General features: G+C 35.2%; 1 protein-coding gene across 1 annotated transcript in view; it reads left to right on the top strand.

Annotated features, from left to right (window-relative positions):
• The first annotated feature begins 8,092 nt into the window (after positions 1–8,092).
• LOC120158815 (isoleucine--tRNA ligase, chloroplastic/mitochondrial-like) overlaps positions 8,093–17,154 on the top strand; it is a 50,709-nt gene continuing 41,647 nt past the window's right edge. Inside the window, exons 1-5 of the mRNA XM_039169563.1 lie at positions 8,093–8,284; positions 9,853–10,051; positions 10,264–10,418; positions 10,491–10,592; positions 11,664–11,733. Coding sequence (XP_039025494.1) covers positions 8,195–8,284; positions 9,853–10,051; positions 10,264–10,418; positions 10,491–10,592; positions 11,664–11,733 — 616 coding nt within the window. The 5' untranslated portion in view covers positions 8,093–8,194. The remainder of the gene's footprint in view (positions 8,285–9,852; positions 10,052–10,263; positions 10,419–10,490; positions 10,593–11,663; positions 11,734–17,154) is intronic.

Here is a 17,154-nt window from a genome sequence, read left to right as displayed (position 1 = left end):
TAGATCTATAACTCTTGAAAAATTAAAAGAACATTTAATCTACTTGATACTCAATAATCACAAGATTAAAATTTGACTCCTTGCTCATAACCATAAAAGAAACACCTATTTATTTATTGCCAAAAGGAAAGGAACAAAAAAAAACAAGTTCAAACAAGATGCTGAAAATAGAAAGTACTACAGTGATAGATAACACTTCCACTTATTTATTTTATTATGCCTCATTACTCCTATAATGATATGTAATAGGATCAGGGTTCTTTTCTTCATTTGCTCCCCATTTCTTGATCATTTCTTGTGTCAAAACCCCTTTATCAACAAGCATCTCAATTTCTTTTAACAATGGCCTACAATTGCCTGTAGAATGCCCTTTTACCCCCAAGTGGAAATTACAAACACTATCTTGATCATAGCTATGAGCAGAAGGGTTTGATATCACTTTAGTTGGTCTTGGTGTGATGTATTGACCTTTAACCAAATGAGGATACAAATCTGAAATGGAAGTTTGGAACACTTCCAAAGTTTTTCTTGATCGCATGACTTTCTTTGGTCGATCCGAACAGTTACTTTCTCTTTTTCTTTTGCAGTTGCGGGGATTTTGGATACGACATACATTTACATCATCAGCTTTTGTTTTCTGATCAATCGGGCTCTTGGATATGACTTTTGGGTTTTCTTCATTGATTACATTCTCAATTAAATCTCCAGTTGTCACAAGATTCTCGAATTCCTTTGTCGGATTTGCATGCATCAACTCGCGGAAAGGAGCGGGAAGGGAATCACGAAACATACGTGATATCTCTTCTTCTAACATGGGAGGTTGAACTTGTGCTGCCACTCCTCTCCATCTTAGGGCATATTCTTGAAATCTTTCATTGGTTTTCTTCTTTACTCTTCGAAGATCCATACGTTTTGGAGCTAAGCCTTTAACATATCGATATTGTCTCAAAAATACATCAGCTAAATCTACCCATCTCTTGATCTGTTCTTGGGTCAACTGATTGTACCAGACTACTGCTGTGTTAACAAGGCTATCATGGAAAGAGTGGATTAACAGGTCATCAGAATTTAAATATCCTCCCATTTTTCTGCAAAACATTCTTAGGTGGATTAGGGGACAACTTGTGCCATCATATTTCTCAAAATCAGGCATTTTGAATTCATGGGGAATAATCAAATCTGGAACCAAGCTAATCTCTCTTGCTTCTAATTCTTTGTGGGAAGTATCAACACATTTCATATTTTTGATTGCTTCATCCATCCTCTTGAATCTTTCCTCATATTGCGAATAATGAACAAGGCTATTCTTTGAGTTCAATTGGGATGCCCCAGAGGGTTTTACCATTTTCGACTCTTCAATCTGACAGCATGGTTGCTCTTTATCAATTATCTCTTCTTTATCAGATGTCACATACTGGATAATTTGATTTGATCAATCTGGTACTGAATCTGATGTTTCTTTCCTTATATCCGAAGGTAATCCTGTCAATTGTTCTGGCCACTGATCTTGTAATCCCTTATAAGATTGCTCCATTGTTTTCATGATGACAATAAAGTAATATGAATGAATGACCTTGGTTTTACTGTTACAAAACCTTTCATTAATTATTAACATGTTTTTATAATTAAAGTACATGACAGTACTTAAATAAAAATGTGAAAAATGCATAAATAAAAAAATAAGAATGCAAAAATGTGCATTTCAAAGATATACAAAATGAAAATGCACAGATACAAAATGTAAATGCATGTATGAAAAGGTGTTTCTCAAGAGTGATCATCTTAGAACAGATTTCATTGAACACAAAAGTTTCGGTACATCAACAAAACTTTTACATGTAGGGGACAACTTTTAGTCCTAACAAAACTTTACATATAGGGAATAACTTTCCCATTTTCTTCTCTAAAACCAAGTTAGTTTATCAGCTTATGGACCATATTGCTTGTCTGAACTGCAGCTTCTTCCATGACGTTCTGATGTTCTTTCATCTCCTATGTCAATTCTTGGAGTTGATCATTTTCCTTTGTGAGAGAACATTTGTGTTCAAAAAGTTTTTGGACAAGATCTTCATGTATGTTGCAACTCTTTTTCAGTTTGGTGACCTCTGCTATCCACTCTTCTAGGGTGTTTCCTATACCAGCATTTTGAAAGGCTTGACTGACCTTCTGGAAGTCTTCATGTATGGTTTCCATTTTGGTGCTCAATTTATCGTTTTCAATCTTCAAATGACGTATTTGAGCTTCAAACCTCAGCAAATCTTCTTCTCTTTGGGCGCCCCTACTGATATTCTTACATTTGAAGACTTTTGGTATTAATCTATCAGGACCCTTAGTTACCAAACTAGGTCGATCATTTACCATAAATTGTAAAGTTCCATGATCCAAAAGACTTTGGACTCGGCGTTTGAAGGCAAGACAATTCTCGATGGTATGTCCTTGAGTTCCGGCATGATATTCACAATGAACGTTGATGTCATACCAATTTGGATACGGAGGTTGGAATGGTTTTATATAATATGGATCCACTTCTCGTGCTTCAAGTAGCTTTTCATACAACTCTTTATATGATATGGGGATTGTATCAAGATGAGAACCACCTTTTGTCTTGGATTGAACCTGAGTTTTAGACATCGGGAGCAGACCAAACTTTGATGATTTCTGATTACATGATTTCTTCTCTTCTCTGGGAGCTTGTACGGTTGTCACCATTTCTTTGGTATCTCCATACGATTTGTGAATACGAATGATGACTGTCTGTAATTTCTCTAATTGGTTAGGAATCGAAATCCCTTGCGTATCTGAAACTGCAGAGTTATGTTCATTGAGCTCTCTCTCTTTCTGTGCAGGAATCTCTTCTCTTTTGGCCAAAACAGATATTTTATCCATCATTTTGGACATCTGCTCTCTTATTTCTCGTATCTCCTTTTGCTCTTCAATGGGCATACAATCTTTGGGTGCATAGCTCTTCTCTATCTTCAGAGTTCCCTCAGGATGTCTTTTCTTGGCCGCATCATATTTTGTTTGATCATAGAACTTTTTGTCCATTTATGATTTCTTTCTAATTTGATGAACAGTCTTTTCAGTTAACACCTTTTGGTCATGATCATGCAATGCAAACAAAAGAAAATAATTTAAACAAATTAGAGCAAAAATAACATACATGGGAAAATAAGAAAAAATAAAATGGTTAATACCAACTAATTGAAAGAAAAATTTATTTATCATGGTATATAATAAATCCTAACCTCATGCTTTTTAGTTCCATGCTTTGTTTGGAAAAATTAACCTAACCGCATGATTTCTAGTTCGCATGCATTTATTCAGGGAGAAAAAATAATAATAAATTAAATAAATTAAAAGCTAGAGCTTATTTCTCCTTGGTGTACACCTATGAATAGAGGTTCAGTACTGTCTTAGATTAGGTGAATTTCTAGGGTTTATTATATGCAGAGTTTCAGTTCTAAGAGTAAAGGTACTCGAATTGTCCTTGTTGATGCCCCCTTGGGTTGTCAACCCTCAATCCTAGTCCATTACAGACTTAAACGGATCGAGTTCAATTCGAGGGGACACATTTCTCTATACCTGACACGGAGAATAAATTCTCACGAAGACATAGAGCATATGAACCCCAAAAGTTACTTTCTAGGTCTGACACGGAGAATAAATTCTCACGAAGACGTCGCTTTCACTCCCACTTAAAAGGGACAAGCTCAATTATAGAGCTTTATGTTATGCAATGCAAGTGTTGTGTGTGAGGAGAAATATTCAAACCTCTAACAGATAAATAAAATAATTAATACATGAATAAAAAAACAATATTAATATAAAAATAATGAATAATAAAAATTTAAAAGAAAAGAATTAAAAATTAAATAAATGAATTTTTAATTTCTAATTAATAGAGACAATTTATAATTGATTTTAAAGTTTGACAATTCCCCAGCGGAGTCGCCAAGCTGTCGTAACCGGTTTTCGTCCGGGCACGAAATATTTTACTTGGCGGGAAAAATGATGTGAATAAATATTTTTTTATAAATAATTTGGAGTCGCCATCGGCCTTTTGGGTCAGGTAGGTCGAATACCTAAAAATCATCTTTTAAAAGAGTTTTTAAGAAAACATCAGTTAAAAGATAAACTGATCTGCGTTTAACCAAAAATTCATTCTTTTTTATTAATAAAAAGGGATTCGTGGTCGGTTACGTTTAGGGAAGGATTAGCACCCCTACAACGCCCAAAATTGGTACTTTTTAATTATAAATTGTCTCTATTATTGGAAATTTAAAAATTCAAAGACATATTTAATTCATAATTCTATTGTTTCAAATAATTTTAAGAAAATATATTAATATACATAAATAATATATTTACTTATTTAGAAATATCAGAAAAAGGGCTTCTAGGTGCTTTAAGACAGCTCTTTTCTTTAATATTTAAAAATAAATATCAAAAACCTTTTATTTTAATATAGTAAGATATTTATTTATTCAAAAATATCAGAAAAGAGCTTTTAGGTACCTTAAGACAACTTTTTTCTTTGATATTAAAAATAAATAAATATCAAAATATGATTATTTTTCTTAAAAGTAATTTATAAAATTAAATTTATAAATAGGAAAATAGAATAAAGAAATAAATATTTATATATATTTATAAGACTATATATATTGACATAATTAATAAAGAATAATAATAATAATAGCAATGATAATTAAATATATATGAACATAAATATATAAAGGTAACATATGATTAAATAATGTTTAAAATACAATTAAAACATGGTATAAAAATAATAAAGAATAATAAAGCTTGTAAATGAAAATATTAAACTTAGGGACTAAATTATAATCTAATAAAATTAAATACCTAATTCATAATTAATTATTTAAAATTATAGGGATTAAACATGCTATTTTCCTTATTTATTAATTTGGTGACTAAAATAAAATTATAAAAAATCTGAATATCAGATTAAAATAAATTAAAAATATATATACTCGGGATTAAAATATTATTAATTAAAACTAAAGGACTAAATACGTATTTATCCTAAATATATTATTTAATAGAAAGGACTAAAATAAATAAATCTAAAATTAAAGAACCAAATTAAAAAGATTATAAATTGATTTAGTGACTAAAATGTAAAGTTACAAAAATGATGGACTGCAGATGGGGTTTATCCATATGTGAAATTACAGATATACCCCTTCCCCAAAACGGCATCATTTGGGGAAGGGTTTATAAACCCCTCAAGGCCGGCCCTTAAGGGCCAGCTTCTCACTTTCATCCTTCCTCTTCTCTCTCTAGCTGAGAGAGAAGAGAAACTCTCTCGTCTCTCTCTAATTTTCTGTCGCCGGCCGGTCACCACCAACGGCGTCGATCACCACCGCCGGCCGCCACTGCTGGTGGCCGAAATCTCAAATTACCCTAGAGTGTAGATCTCGACTTCCTAAGGCCGAATATGGCCTTCATTTGTCCTAAAACGCTTTAGATCATTCTAGATCTAAAATAAATCGAAGGTTTTACCTTCGGTTTTACAACGATTCCGGTGGTTCCAAACGGTTTGGAGGCTTTTATGATGGTAAGATGCTCCTTTCCCTCTTCTTTTTGTCGATTTGTTCTCGTATTCTGCTCTCTGTTTGGTTCACTGTTCTTGCCGTGGTTTTTTTTTTTTTGTTTGTGTGTTGGTTGCCTATCTATTTTTTTTGTTATCTCCGATTCTTCCTCCTCTCTTTCTTTTTTTTTATCTTGCAGGTGATGGTTGTTTTATAGCCTCGTCGGAGCTTGTCTCGGACCGGTCTCAAGAGTGGATTTCGGTGAGTCACCAAACTGTGTGGTGACTCACCCTTGGGTATCGACGTGTGGGGGGCAGCTGGCTTCTGGAAAGCTCGACGAGGCCGGCGTCGTGGAAGCAGCAGCGTCGGCAGCAACTGGTTGGACCATCTGGAACTGAAGCGTCGGCAAGGCAGCTGGAGGCAGTGGTGGCGCCGCGTGGATGTTCTTGAAGCTTGGAGGTGGCGGCCGGGATATAAACCTAGGGTTGTGAAACCCTAGGGCTTCTGGGAGTTGGGCCAGAGTTGTAATCAGGCCCCGATCTTGGGCCTTTGTATATATATATATATATATTTATTTAATAATAATAATATATAATAATAATAATAATAATAATAATAATAATAAGAAAAAAATTAGTGTTTACAGGGACTAACATGCTTTTACCTATGGACCATTAGAGGTGGGGCTAGGCATGCGCAATGTGCGCGATAGAATATGGCTCCGGAATAATAAAGGCCCCAAACAGTTCACAATGAAGTTATTGGTATTACCGTAGATGATTAAACTATAAAAAAATAGCTCAAAAAACTTTGTTAGAAGGAAGATAAGTGAAATACCAATAATTAATATTATGCTACAGCTGTAAAGTTTATCTCATTTTTTTTGGGTCTAATTCACTTTACGAAAAATGGTCTATTTTTAAGAATTTGCACATGACCTCCAACGTCTTAACCCCAACCCTGTGGACCAGCTCCTGTATATGGTATACGTGTTACAACATATGATATATGTCTTATAATATAGATAATGATAGAAAAAATGAAAACAAAAGTGCCAAAGAGACGATTCAAACATGTGTAATGGACCAAGTGATCTCTTTTTAACATTTTTGTTTCCATTTTTTTGGTATTACCTATAATATGATATATGTATATGTATATATATATATATCATATTATATGTTGTTAATTATATATCAAATACACATGTCACCATATCATTGAAGGATTAAATTTATTAAATTAATTTAAAATGAATACCAAATTGATATAAAATATAAGTAATGATGATTAAATATGTAATTATATCAATTTTATTAACTTTATACTCGTACATCACATGTTAATTGCATATGACTTGATTAAAATAATTTTAATAGCAAAATGATATGATAAAAAAAATTGCAAGATCGATAATTAAATTAAAATCCATATAATCAAGTGGTCATGAATGTAGTTTTGGTAATATTATAAAACATTAACATTTACTAATGAGATTTTTAGGCTTAAGTTAAGAATAAGTGTCCAAACTATATCTCTTATTCACTTTAGATATCTAAAGTTTTTGTTTACAAAGTAGATACTTAACGTTTTCTCCGCTACCGTTTTAAATGTATGGTTCATTATGGTTTTGCAACGAATTTGTTAACCACTCAAAACATGACACGTCTCGTATTTATTTTTTGAAATTTTTATTTTTCAAGCAACTTTAAAATATGAATTTAAAAAATCCCTAAATTTATCTAAAATCTAAAATCTAAAAATAAATTTCTCAATATTATGAAATTCTTAATTTCAAACACCATTATCATCGTTGGCGATCGTGTTTGTCGTCAAACAGTCATCCGGCGATCACCATTTATCTACTAACCAATCATCGTTCTTGATATCTCACACCCATCAATTATTTATTTGTTAAAAGTTAGTGTGCACGATGAAAACAATTGTGTTTTCTTCGCACATAGGGTCAGCCCCATATCCAAATGACTCGGACCTTGGAAAGCAACGAAGCTTTCTTTGCACGTAGGGTTACCTTCCAAATGACCCTAAATACAAGTTTCAAGCTACGATAAATGACATAAATAGTTGACAAGGGAGATTAAGGGGAAGAACTAGAAATTTGGGTATTGAGAAGTTTAGAGATTTAAATTTAGAGAATTTGGACGACAATAAGGACGATGGTCGGTCAGTGATGACCAATCGCCAACAATGGTCGATGGTAGTAGTAATAAGGGTTGGAATTAGATATTCTAGAAAAAATAAATTTAAAAAAATAAAAATAATTTTATTTTTAAATAAAATTTTCAATATTTTTTAAATTATATCGTGCTATGTTTTGAATAATTGATGAAATTTTTTAGTATCCGTTAAAGGTCAAACACCTTAAACGATAATGGAGAAAATTTTAGGTACCTAAAATAAATAATAGATATAGTTCATACACTTATTTGCTAATTAAGCCAAATTTTTATTTTGGGTCAGGTCTAAATCTTCCTGTCATATAATCAGTACCCTAAGAAAACAGTGGTCCGTAATTATCCACTCATTTCCCCCCTCTCACTCCACCTTCCAATCCTGGCAATGGATGATGTCCATAGCTGAAAAACAAACCAATTTTTAGATAATTGAAAGCAATAATGTCTTTCTTCAAATCGGTGGCGGCAAATTCCTCTGTTTTCACTCCCAGGGAAGCCACAATGGCCATGAGACAATCTTCTCCTTATAGAGTACGTGGCTTCTCTAACTGTTCTTTGTGGCACACAACGTGTTCGATAAAATACCATGCAGATTGCAAATGGTTCTTTTTGGTCACCGAGTCATTGTTTTCCCCCTTTTTCTTTTACCGCCAGTTGCAAACAAATGATGCATCACTCTTTTGTTGACTAAGCTGTTGCTTCATTAATATTTGGTAACCAGAAAGAGTGTTGTTTGCATGCGAATTCTGATAAAAGAACCTTATTGCATCTTTTAAGGTGCCGTTACTGATCAGTTTTTTTAGTATTACAATGAACTTTGGTCTCCTTTTATTTTTAGTTTAACTTCGCCTTATATGTGTAAAATTTCCGAAGTTGGTTTCCCTTGGGATCATTCTTCCTGACAACTATTCTTTGGTTATGGAAACCTACTTCGGTATAAAGGAATAAAGCGTTACAATTCTATTATAAATAACAAAATTCATGTTCAAAGGGTACTGTTTGAAAGACCTGTTTTGCAACAAAGTATGTTTCTTTTTAGTTGCTTGCAGCTTCCCATCGAATAAATTGCCGGCCAAATTCATTTGGAGTATTGATTACCTTTTTGAAGCTAAGGATCTCCAAAAATAAACTTCTTTGCTATAATATGACCCATTCTTATTAATTAGTTTAACTTCCTTTTGATGCCCTATGCCAATTGCTCTATTATTGCAAAACTGACGCAAGAGCTTTATTGTTATGTTATTTTATTACTTTAGTCTTATTTATTGATTAGTAATATGACCCATTCTTGTTAATTTATATAACTACCTAAGGCAGTAGCTTTAATGTTATGTTGTTTTATACTTTAGTCTTATTTACTATTTATTAGGCATATAAATATAGGACTAAGAATATATAAGTTATTTTGAAGGTTTAAGTCTATGCTAAGATCACTATACCAATGAGAGCTTGCCTTAATGGCAAGGTGTAGGCCTTGGGAACTTTGAGATCCTAACTTCAAATCCCTCCATGTGTGAGTTTAATCTAGATTTATTTTGATGAGTTAGTATGAGTTGATTTAGTTACTTAGTTCGGTGCCTGTACTGATTGCTTCTGATACATATTGATTGTAAATTTGCCGCAACTTTCTTATTATTTCTCGAATTAATAGAGAGAAACTAGGGGTTTTTACTTTTTATAACCCTATGTTTTCTAGAGTTCCAGCTTCTTCTTGCTTGTTTGTTCAGTCCTAATTCTTTTGATTTAATATATTTTATAGAGTTCCATCTTCGTTGTTACTTGTTTCTTCAGCCCTAATTCTATTGATTTAGTTTAATTTTTCCCTAAACCACACAAAAGCGATCAATGAAGAGATTGTGTAATCTGACTAGATTCACATTTTCCTCTTAGTTGCTTTGGAAAGGTTGCATTTAGGCCTTTTCCTGTACCACTTGTTTACCTTGTAAGATGCTTGGTGTTTCTGTCATGTTTTTTTCTTATTTTCCAAACTTTTGAAATTAGAAAAACTGCAAAATGGTGCAGTTCTTGTTGGTTGCTTTTGTTTTACAATAAAATGAGTTAAGTTTCTGCACTAATAGTAGTATACTATATGCATACAGGTATTTTCACAGAGAGCTAATTCATCTCTTAGGAAAACCACCTCTGTTAACTTACTTTATATCAGAGGAAGCTCTTCAGTTAGAGTGTTCTCTTTCTTAAATATTGCATGCTATTCAAGTTATTCTGGAGATGAATTTTATTCTTCTTCAAAGAGAAGATCTCGAGGACCTGTTATGGCTGCAAAGAAAGCATCTCAAGGTTAGGTTCATCATACTGTTTTCTTTAATGGAAGATGTTAACGAGTTAATTTAATCGTGGTTGTTAACTAATCTATTTGTTCACCAACTACTTTCCATTTCTCTCCCCTAGCCCCCCTCAACTCTGGCGCACACAGGTAATCTAAATGTGCTATCAGATGCTTTTATTCACTTTTAGATTTTTAACTATTTAGCTTGTTTATTAACATCCAGGACAAAAGGAAGAAGAAGGAAGGTACAAGCATACTGTTGATTTGCCAAAGACGGCATTCAGCATGAGAGCTAATGCGTTGACGAGGGAACCTGAAATTCAAAAACTTTGGGATGATCATCAAGTGTTCAAGACAGTTGTTGATAAAAATGACGGGGTAGGTTTACTATACACTTGCTCCCATGTTTATGTATATGGGTTAGTTATCTTAGGTTTAATTTCTTTTCAGGGAAATTTTGTCCTTCATGATGGCCCTCCATATGCGAATGGGGATCTACACATGGGTCATGCATTAAATAAGATATTAAAGGATATAATTAATCGTTACAAGGTAGGTATTCTGGCTTATTTACTTTGGAAATCTAATTTGTTGCCCTTGAATTTGGATTTACGGGCTCTTTTCCTCTGTTGTGAGATGCACAAGATCATAAGAGCTAGAAAAAGAGGGAATTTGAGTCCGTTTTGAATTGTTTTTGTTCACAATCATCACACTTGATTGAAAACATATTGCCCAAACAAAGACTTAGCTTTTACTACCTTTAATGTGTTGTTTGCAATCATAAAAGCATGTGGAGACCTCCATTGTGGTTGTGCTTGCTTTTAATCGCAATCACAATGCTAAATTGGGCCTGACTCAAATTGTTAATTATAACTTTTCTGTAGCATTCCCTTAATTTTTTTTCCATAGCATGACCTGCATTAAAATTAAACCCATGTTGGTAAATACTATTATAAATATGCAGATACTAATTATTCTTATTTTTCTAGGATTACTCAAAATGTTAAACTTAGGAACATGGCATTTGGATGAAGTAAAAGACAATAATCACACTGATTGCTTAGCTAGAATCAAGTGAAGCCTCTATGGTCCATAAATATTCTCATTCCAGCAAATATAATGGAAAAGATAAGGAGCTTGAGATTGAAGCTCAGTTAAAACTGTTAAGAACTGTAGTAATAATTGTGAAGGACACTTTTCCTTGGATTGTGGAAACCTATTTATTGTTACAGAACACTCTTGCTACAAATATCTTCCTGATCTATGGCCTTCTGAGGTAATTTAAATTGTCTATTATCTAGATCTAGTGATTTGCTTACAGCTTATTATGGAGCATAATACAATAACTTTGATTCAAGTTATGTTTATACAGTCTTCAAGTTTCTGTATATGCGATATCTTTCTAACCGACATAGTTTTGTTTAGTATTGGCCCAAATTGTTGGTTATCAGATGATAAACACACTTTATGTTGCAGTGATGGCATCATATGAATAGTAGTTGCTATAATTTATTTTGATCATACCCTATCCTTTTTCTTCTTTTCAAGTTCCTTATTTCTTCTTCTTGGAAATTTAAATCAAGTGGCCTTCATCTGTTTTTATTTTGTTCTTTATTTGAACAGCTTCTTCAAAATTATAAAGTTCATTTTGTGCCTGGATGGGATTGTCATGGTCTACCAATTGAGTTGAAAGGCAAGTATCACCAAGATTGCTGCTTCTGTTTATCAAGATGTGAAATGACATAAAGTGATACTTATTTCAATGCTATTGAAAAAGATGCTCCTAGAAATTCTAGAAAAGTATTTGTATAAATTTAGAATTGTTATTGATGATATCTAGAGGTGGCACTTTTGCGGGTTGAATTCAGGTTAGGTCATTTAAGGCATATTAATTACGAGTTCATGTCATTTAGGTTTGTCATTTTTTTATTCAAGTCGTCTTAGAATCCATTTCAGGTTTCATACTTCGCTACGGGTCAATTTGTGTTCATTTTGTTAACTTTTTACAGCATATCAGATTGGTTTTGGACAAATTAAGTTCAAATTTATCAGTGGTATTTAGTGAGAGAAGCTGGTCACTACCGTCATCCATCATTAGCCTTCCACCGTCCGTCGCTTGTCGTCTGCCATCCTCTGACCACCGTCCACCGCCGCACTCTGACCTCCTTTTGACGCTATTTTTCTCAAGGATCTTCGTCTACCCACAGCATTTCCTTATTCCTGGTTCTTTTTGTTAGATTCCTCTTCAATCGGAGCAAATCTACTTGCCTTTCTCCGCCGTTCTTTTCCACCAGCAGTCTTCCGAGTTTCGTTTCAACCGTTCCACTGTGCTTGCCGGAAGCTCGTGACAAAAACCCAAGTACTCTATTGTGAATACCCACTGCCGTTCAGCGGAAATCTTCTTGTGAAAAACTTATATTTCCAGATCGCCGTTGTTGGCTCTGGGTTTTCACGTACGGAGGCATATCTTCCCTAGCATTATACTTCTCTGGTTTTTTCGTTCAAATCTACATTAAAAAATGACGTCCAAGAATCGTGTGGCAGTAACAGAGGATTGACCAGAAACCTCAGCTCGTCAAACTAAAAATCGTCACCAGTCCGAGATAGAGGAAAATGAGCTCGTTAAGCCTTTGAAAAAAATCATATTTTAAGGCGAAACGGGTGGATTTTATACTGTCGAAGGCGACTGAAGCGGAGCAACTAAATCAGAGACATGGGTAGCAGACAAGGACTGTGCAGAAATCATAGGAGGCGAGGAAGAAGCTGAGTAGTGTAGTGTCAGCGGATGAATATGAGAGGATGGTGTTGGTGACAAACAAGAATAGGGATGATTCATTGATTGAAGCAAGGAGCGTGGAAGAGGCCATTGTGCAGATTTCTAAGGCGGAAATCCTACCACAGGATTCCCATGGTCTTAATCACTGGTGGAAGAAAGATTATCCAAGAATCAACAATGGGTATAGAACTGGCTGCTTTAGGTTATACATTGTTAATTTACCAGAGAAGATCCATTGGAAGCGGTTTGGATCGTTATTTTGCCCATACGGTCAGGTTATTGACGCCTTCATTCCAACAAAAAGGAATTCAAAGGGGTTTCGGTTCGATTTCATTCGCTTTGCAAAGATTGGAGAAGCCAGGAGAGCGATCTCAAAGATGAATGGCGCTCGCATTGATGGTAGTAAAATTGGAGTCTCTTTTGCCATATACAACCCAAGACATTCTTTTTGGAGAAAGTCTTTGCTTGTGGTTCACCAAAAGCATGAGAGAGAAGATGTTACAAGTAACAATCTCCATACAGTAATCGGTGTGGTCGACGAAACTAAACTTCAAGTTTTGGATAATTGCCTAATGGGGTGGTGCAAGAACTATACCAAAATAGGCGATCTTGCTAGCCAAATGCAAGACAAAGGTCTCAATGGTTTCTCTTTAATGAGAGCTGCTGGGAATGTAGTTCTCATGATATTCGAGGACTCTGCTTTGTTGAGAAGGGTTAAGAATGAACAATCAGAGAATCTTGCAGAGTGGCTTTCTAGAGTTGAAGCTTGGTCGGAGAGTCTAGTGGTTTAATGCCGTAGAGTATGGGTTGTTTACGAAGGGATTTCGTTTCACGCGTGGAATTGGGGTACGGTCAAGAACATTGCGGCTAGGTGGGGCGAATTAATATCAATTGATGAAAGCTCTCAGTTTCCTTCATCTATTGATCCTGCAAAACTTCAAATCCTCACAGAGTCTAAAGTGAGAATTGATGAGTCGTTGAGTTTGAAGGTCGACTCTAATTTATATGAAATCATCGGAGAACACTCTGTTAGGATCGTCAGTGTCATCCTCAGGTTTAAATTGCCCTGTCGAAGATGTTGCAATTGAAGGTACCCAATTAGAAGAGGTTCCACTCATAAAGAGTGTCAAAAGCGATGAGAATTCGAGTATTAAATTGGGGTTACACACAATGGAGGTTGTGGATTTTGATGGAGTTAGCCTCAGGGCCTCGGAAGATGTTCTTATGATGGGTCTCTTTACTTCTCATGGTTCATCTAGTGACGCAATTCAATTAATGGAAGACACCCCAGTGGCAATGATACTTTGATTGAAGGGAAGGAAGTGCGGTTTTGGTTCATTGAAGACATCTTATCGAGTTGATTTTTTGGTGATTTTGAATCATGTTGGTATTTTGTGGAGTTCCCTTCAGAGGCGGATGTTTTTGGTTTAATGGTTTCAGGTGCTGTTTTCTTGTGTGTTATGTCATTAACTGTTGGGATGTTTTCCTTTTGATGGAGGTTCGCTACTAATAGGTCTGTCCAGAATTGGCTCCCTACACTAGCTGATTTCTTTAAATTTAATGCCGATGGTACAGTGAAAAAGGATGGGACGGCGGGCGGCATTGGGGGTATCCTAAAAAATCATAACGGTTTCGTTTTAGCAACGTTTTCAGAAAGCTATTAGAAAGGCTGTCGACTTTTTCTACTCTGTTTGGGCTTCTAAGGGCAGATTAATTCTGGAAACTAACTGCAAGAATGCAGTGGAGTGGGTCAACTTTCCAAGTCTCTCTCCGATGTTTTTTAGTAATTTAATCAAGGAAATTAAGTCTTATGTACTGTCCAGGGGTTTGGTAGTGCAGTTTATTCCTAAGTGTAGTAATTGGGAAGCAAATAAGTTAGCTAAGGCAGGGATTGGCTAAGTATTTGCTATTTTGTAAAGGTTTTTAATGTGTGCTTCTGTTATTAATAAAATGAGGTACTCTTTTCCTCCTTCCGCTGGATGACCTTTTTCCAAAGGGTCAACTATGAAGGAGGTTTTTAATGAGAACTCCAACTTCTATAAAAAAAAAATGGAGGTTTATTTTAGGTATAGGGTGGTTGCCTCTAGATTTTTGTGGTCGAGAAGGCGAGAGTTTTAGGTGATTATGTTTCTTGTAAGTGCATTTAACCTCGTTTGAGGGTATTTCGTGGTATCATATGTAATGGGTGTTTTATTCAATGAAATATGAGGTACTCTTTTCTTCCTTCCAATGTTTGTTAACATACTTCTTAGTATGTGAACGAATACGAAGGGAGTTTTTAATGAGACCTTCAACTTCTATAATTTTTTTTTTATCAGAGGTATTCAAGTTATTTAAGATAACATTTTAATGAACTAGGGGCATGTGGATATGCATACTTCCCATTTTATGTTTTTAATACCATAAAGGTAACTTTTCTTTTCTAAAATGTAAATGTCAATGCATTATATAAAATTAAGAAGATAATAACAAATGCATTATTTTATTTTGTAAAAAAGTAATAAAAACATTTATAATGATGGAAACATTTTTCACAATTTTGATATTATCATGAAAGATAATAATGAAATTTATATTTTTTAGAAGTCCTTTAATTTCAATAAACTATTTTTCATATTTATTTATTTCTATTGCATTAATATTTTTAAAATAAAAACCTATACTTCATCAAATTTTGGCCTCAAGTTAGGCGGGTTTTGGTTTATTTTTCTTGGTCAAATCAGATTGGGGTGGTTCAAATTTCAAATTTCCACGAGCACAAGCGTTTTTGAAAAATTTTCTCTCCACCGCCATCCACCCATTGTCCGCCGACTTCGTCCGCCACCCGCCGCCGCAGTCCGCCGCCACACTCTGACCACCGTTTGGACGCCGTTTTTTAGTGGGAAGATCGCCAGATCAAGGTGTTTCCTAATCTGGGCTTGGTTTTGTGATTAAGACTTTGATTCGACGCAGATCTTCAAGCCGCTCACTGCCGTTTTTGCCTCCACCCGCCGATCGTACACTGGACATCGCATCTCCACTGTGCTCAGAGCCTCTTTGCGACCATAACCCATTATCTTAGTGTCGAGAATCGCTGCATCTCACCATGATTTTGCAGTGAGAAGTTTCGGCAAGAACAGACGTACAGACCTCCAAACCTTATGTTTTTCTCCACTGCCATCCCAGTCTTCAGACACGAAACTATTGGTGGATCTCCTCCGACACTGTTTTGAGCTATTGTTCTGGGAATTTAATTACAAAGGGTGATACGTAGACTCAGATGCTTGAATCAAATTCTGTTGATTAAGGAGGTATTTATTTCTTCTAGCCGGCAGTTATAAAAGAGGAAATAAGAAACGAGATGAGTTCCCAGGATTTTGAAGCAGGTCTTGATACCCATGCCAAAACAAAAATCCATCCAAAGGTCTGAAACAGCAAAAGCTTCTGCTTTCAAAAAGAGCGGCCAAGATAAGAGAGGAAGTATCCGAGAAACGGTTTGTAGCTGCAGCTCGCCGGACTATGACTCATCGTCAGTCCGCGATTGAGGAAAAGGAGATCGCAGAACCTTTGGATAAACTGGATAATAAGGCGAAGCGCATAGATTTTATACTGTCGAAGGCGACTGAAGCGGAGCTACAAAAGCAAAGAGATGGGCAGCAGGCAACGACATTGCAGATAGCGAAGGAAGCAAAGAAGAAGCAGAGTTGGACTGTGGCGGAGAAAGAGTTTGAGAGGATGGTGTTGGTGACTAACAAGAACAGGGATGATTCGTTGGTTGAAGCAAGGAGTGTGGATAAGACCATTGCACAGATTTCTGAGGCGGAAATCCTACAACCGGATCGCCATGATTTTAATTACTGGTGGAAGAAAGACTATCCAAAAATCAATATGGGGCATAGAACTGGCTGTTTTACGTTATACATTGATAACTTACCAGAGAAGATCCATTGGAAGAGGTTTGGATCTTTATTTTGTCCTTACGGTCAGGTTTTGGATGCCTTTATTCCAAACAAAATAAATTCAAAGGGGGTACGTTTCGGGTTCATTAGCTTTGCAACAAGTGGAGAAGCCAGAAAAGCGATCTCAAAGATGAATGGAGCTCGCATTGATGGTTGTAAAATTGGAGTCTATTTTGCTAAGTAGAACCCAAGATATTCTTTTTGGAGAAAGTCTTCGCCAGTTGTTCACCAAAAGCCCGAGAGGGATGATGCTACAAGAAAGAATCTCTATTCAGTAGACGGTGTTGTTGATGAAGCTAAACTTCAAGTTTTGGATAATTGCCTAATGGGTTGGTGCAAGAACTATACCAAAATCGGCAGTCTTTCTAGCCAAATGCAAGATAAAAGACTCAATGGTTTC

The sequence above is a fragment of the Hibiscus syriacus genome, unplaced genomic scaffold (genome assembly GCF_006381635.1).
Source record: "Hibiscus syriacus cultivar Baekdansim isolate YM2019G1 unplaced genomic scaffold, ASM638163v2 tig00002841_pilon, whole genome shotgun sequence".
Lineage (NCBI taxonomy): Eukaryota > Viridiplantae > Streptophyta > Magnoliopsida > Malvales > Malvaceae > Hibiscus > Hibiscus syriacus.
This window is presented reverse-complemented; position numbering and strand designations above follow the sequence as displayed.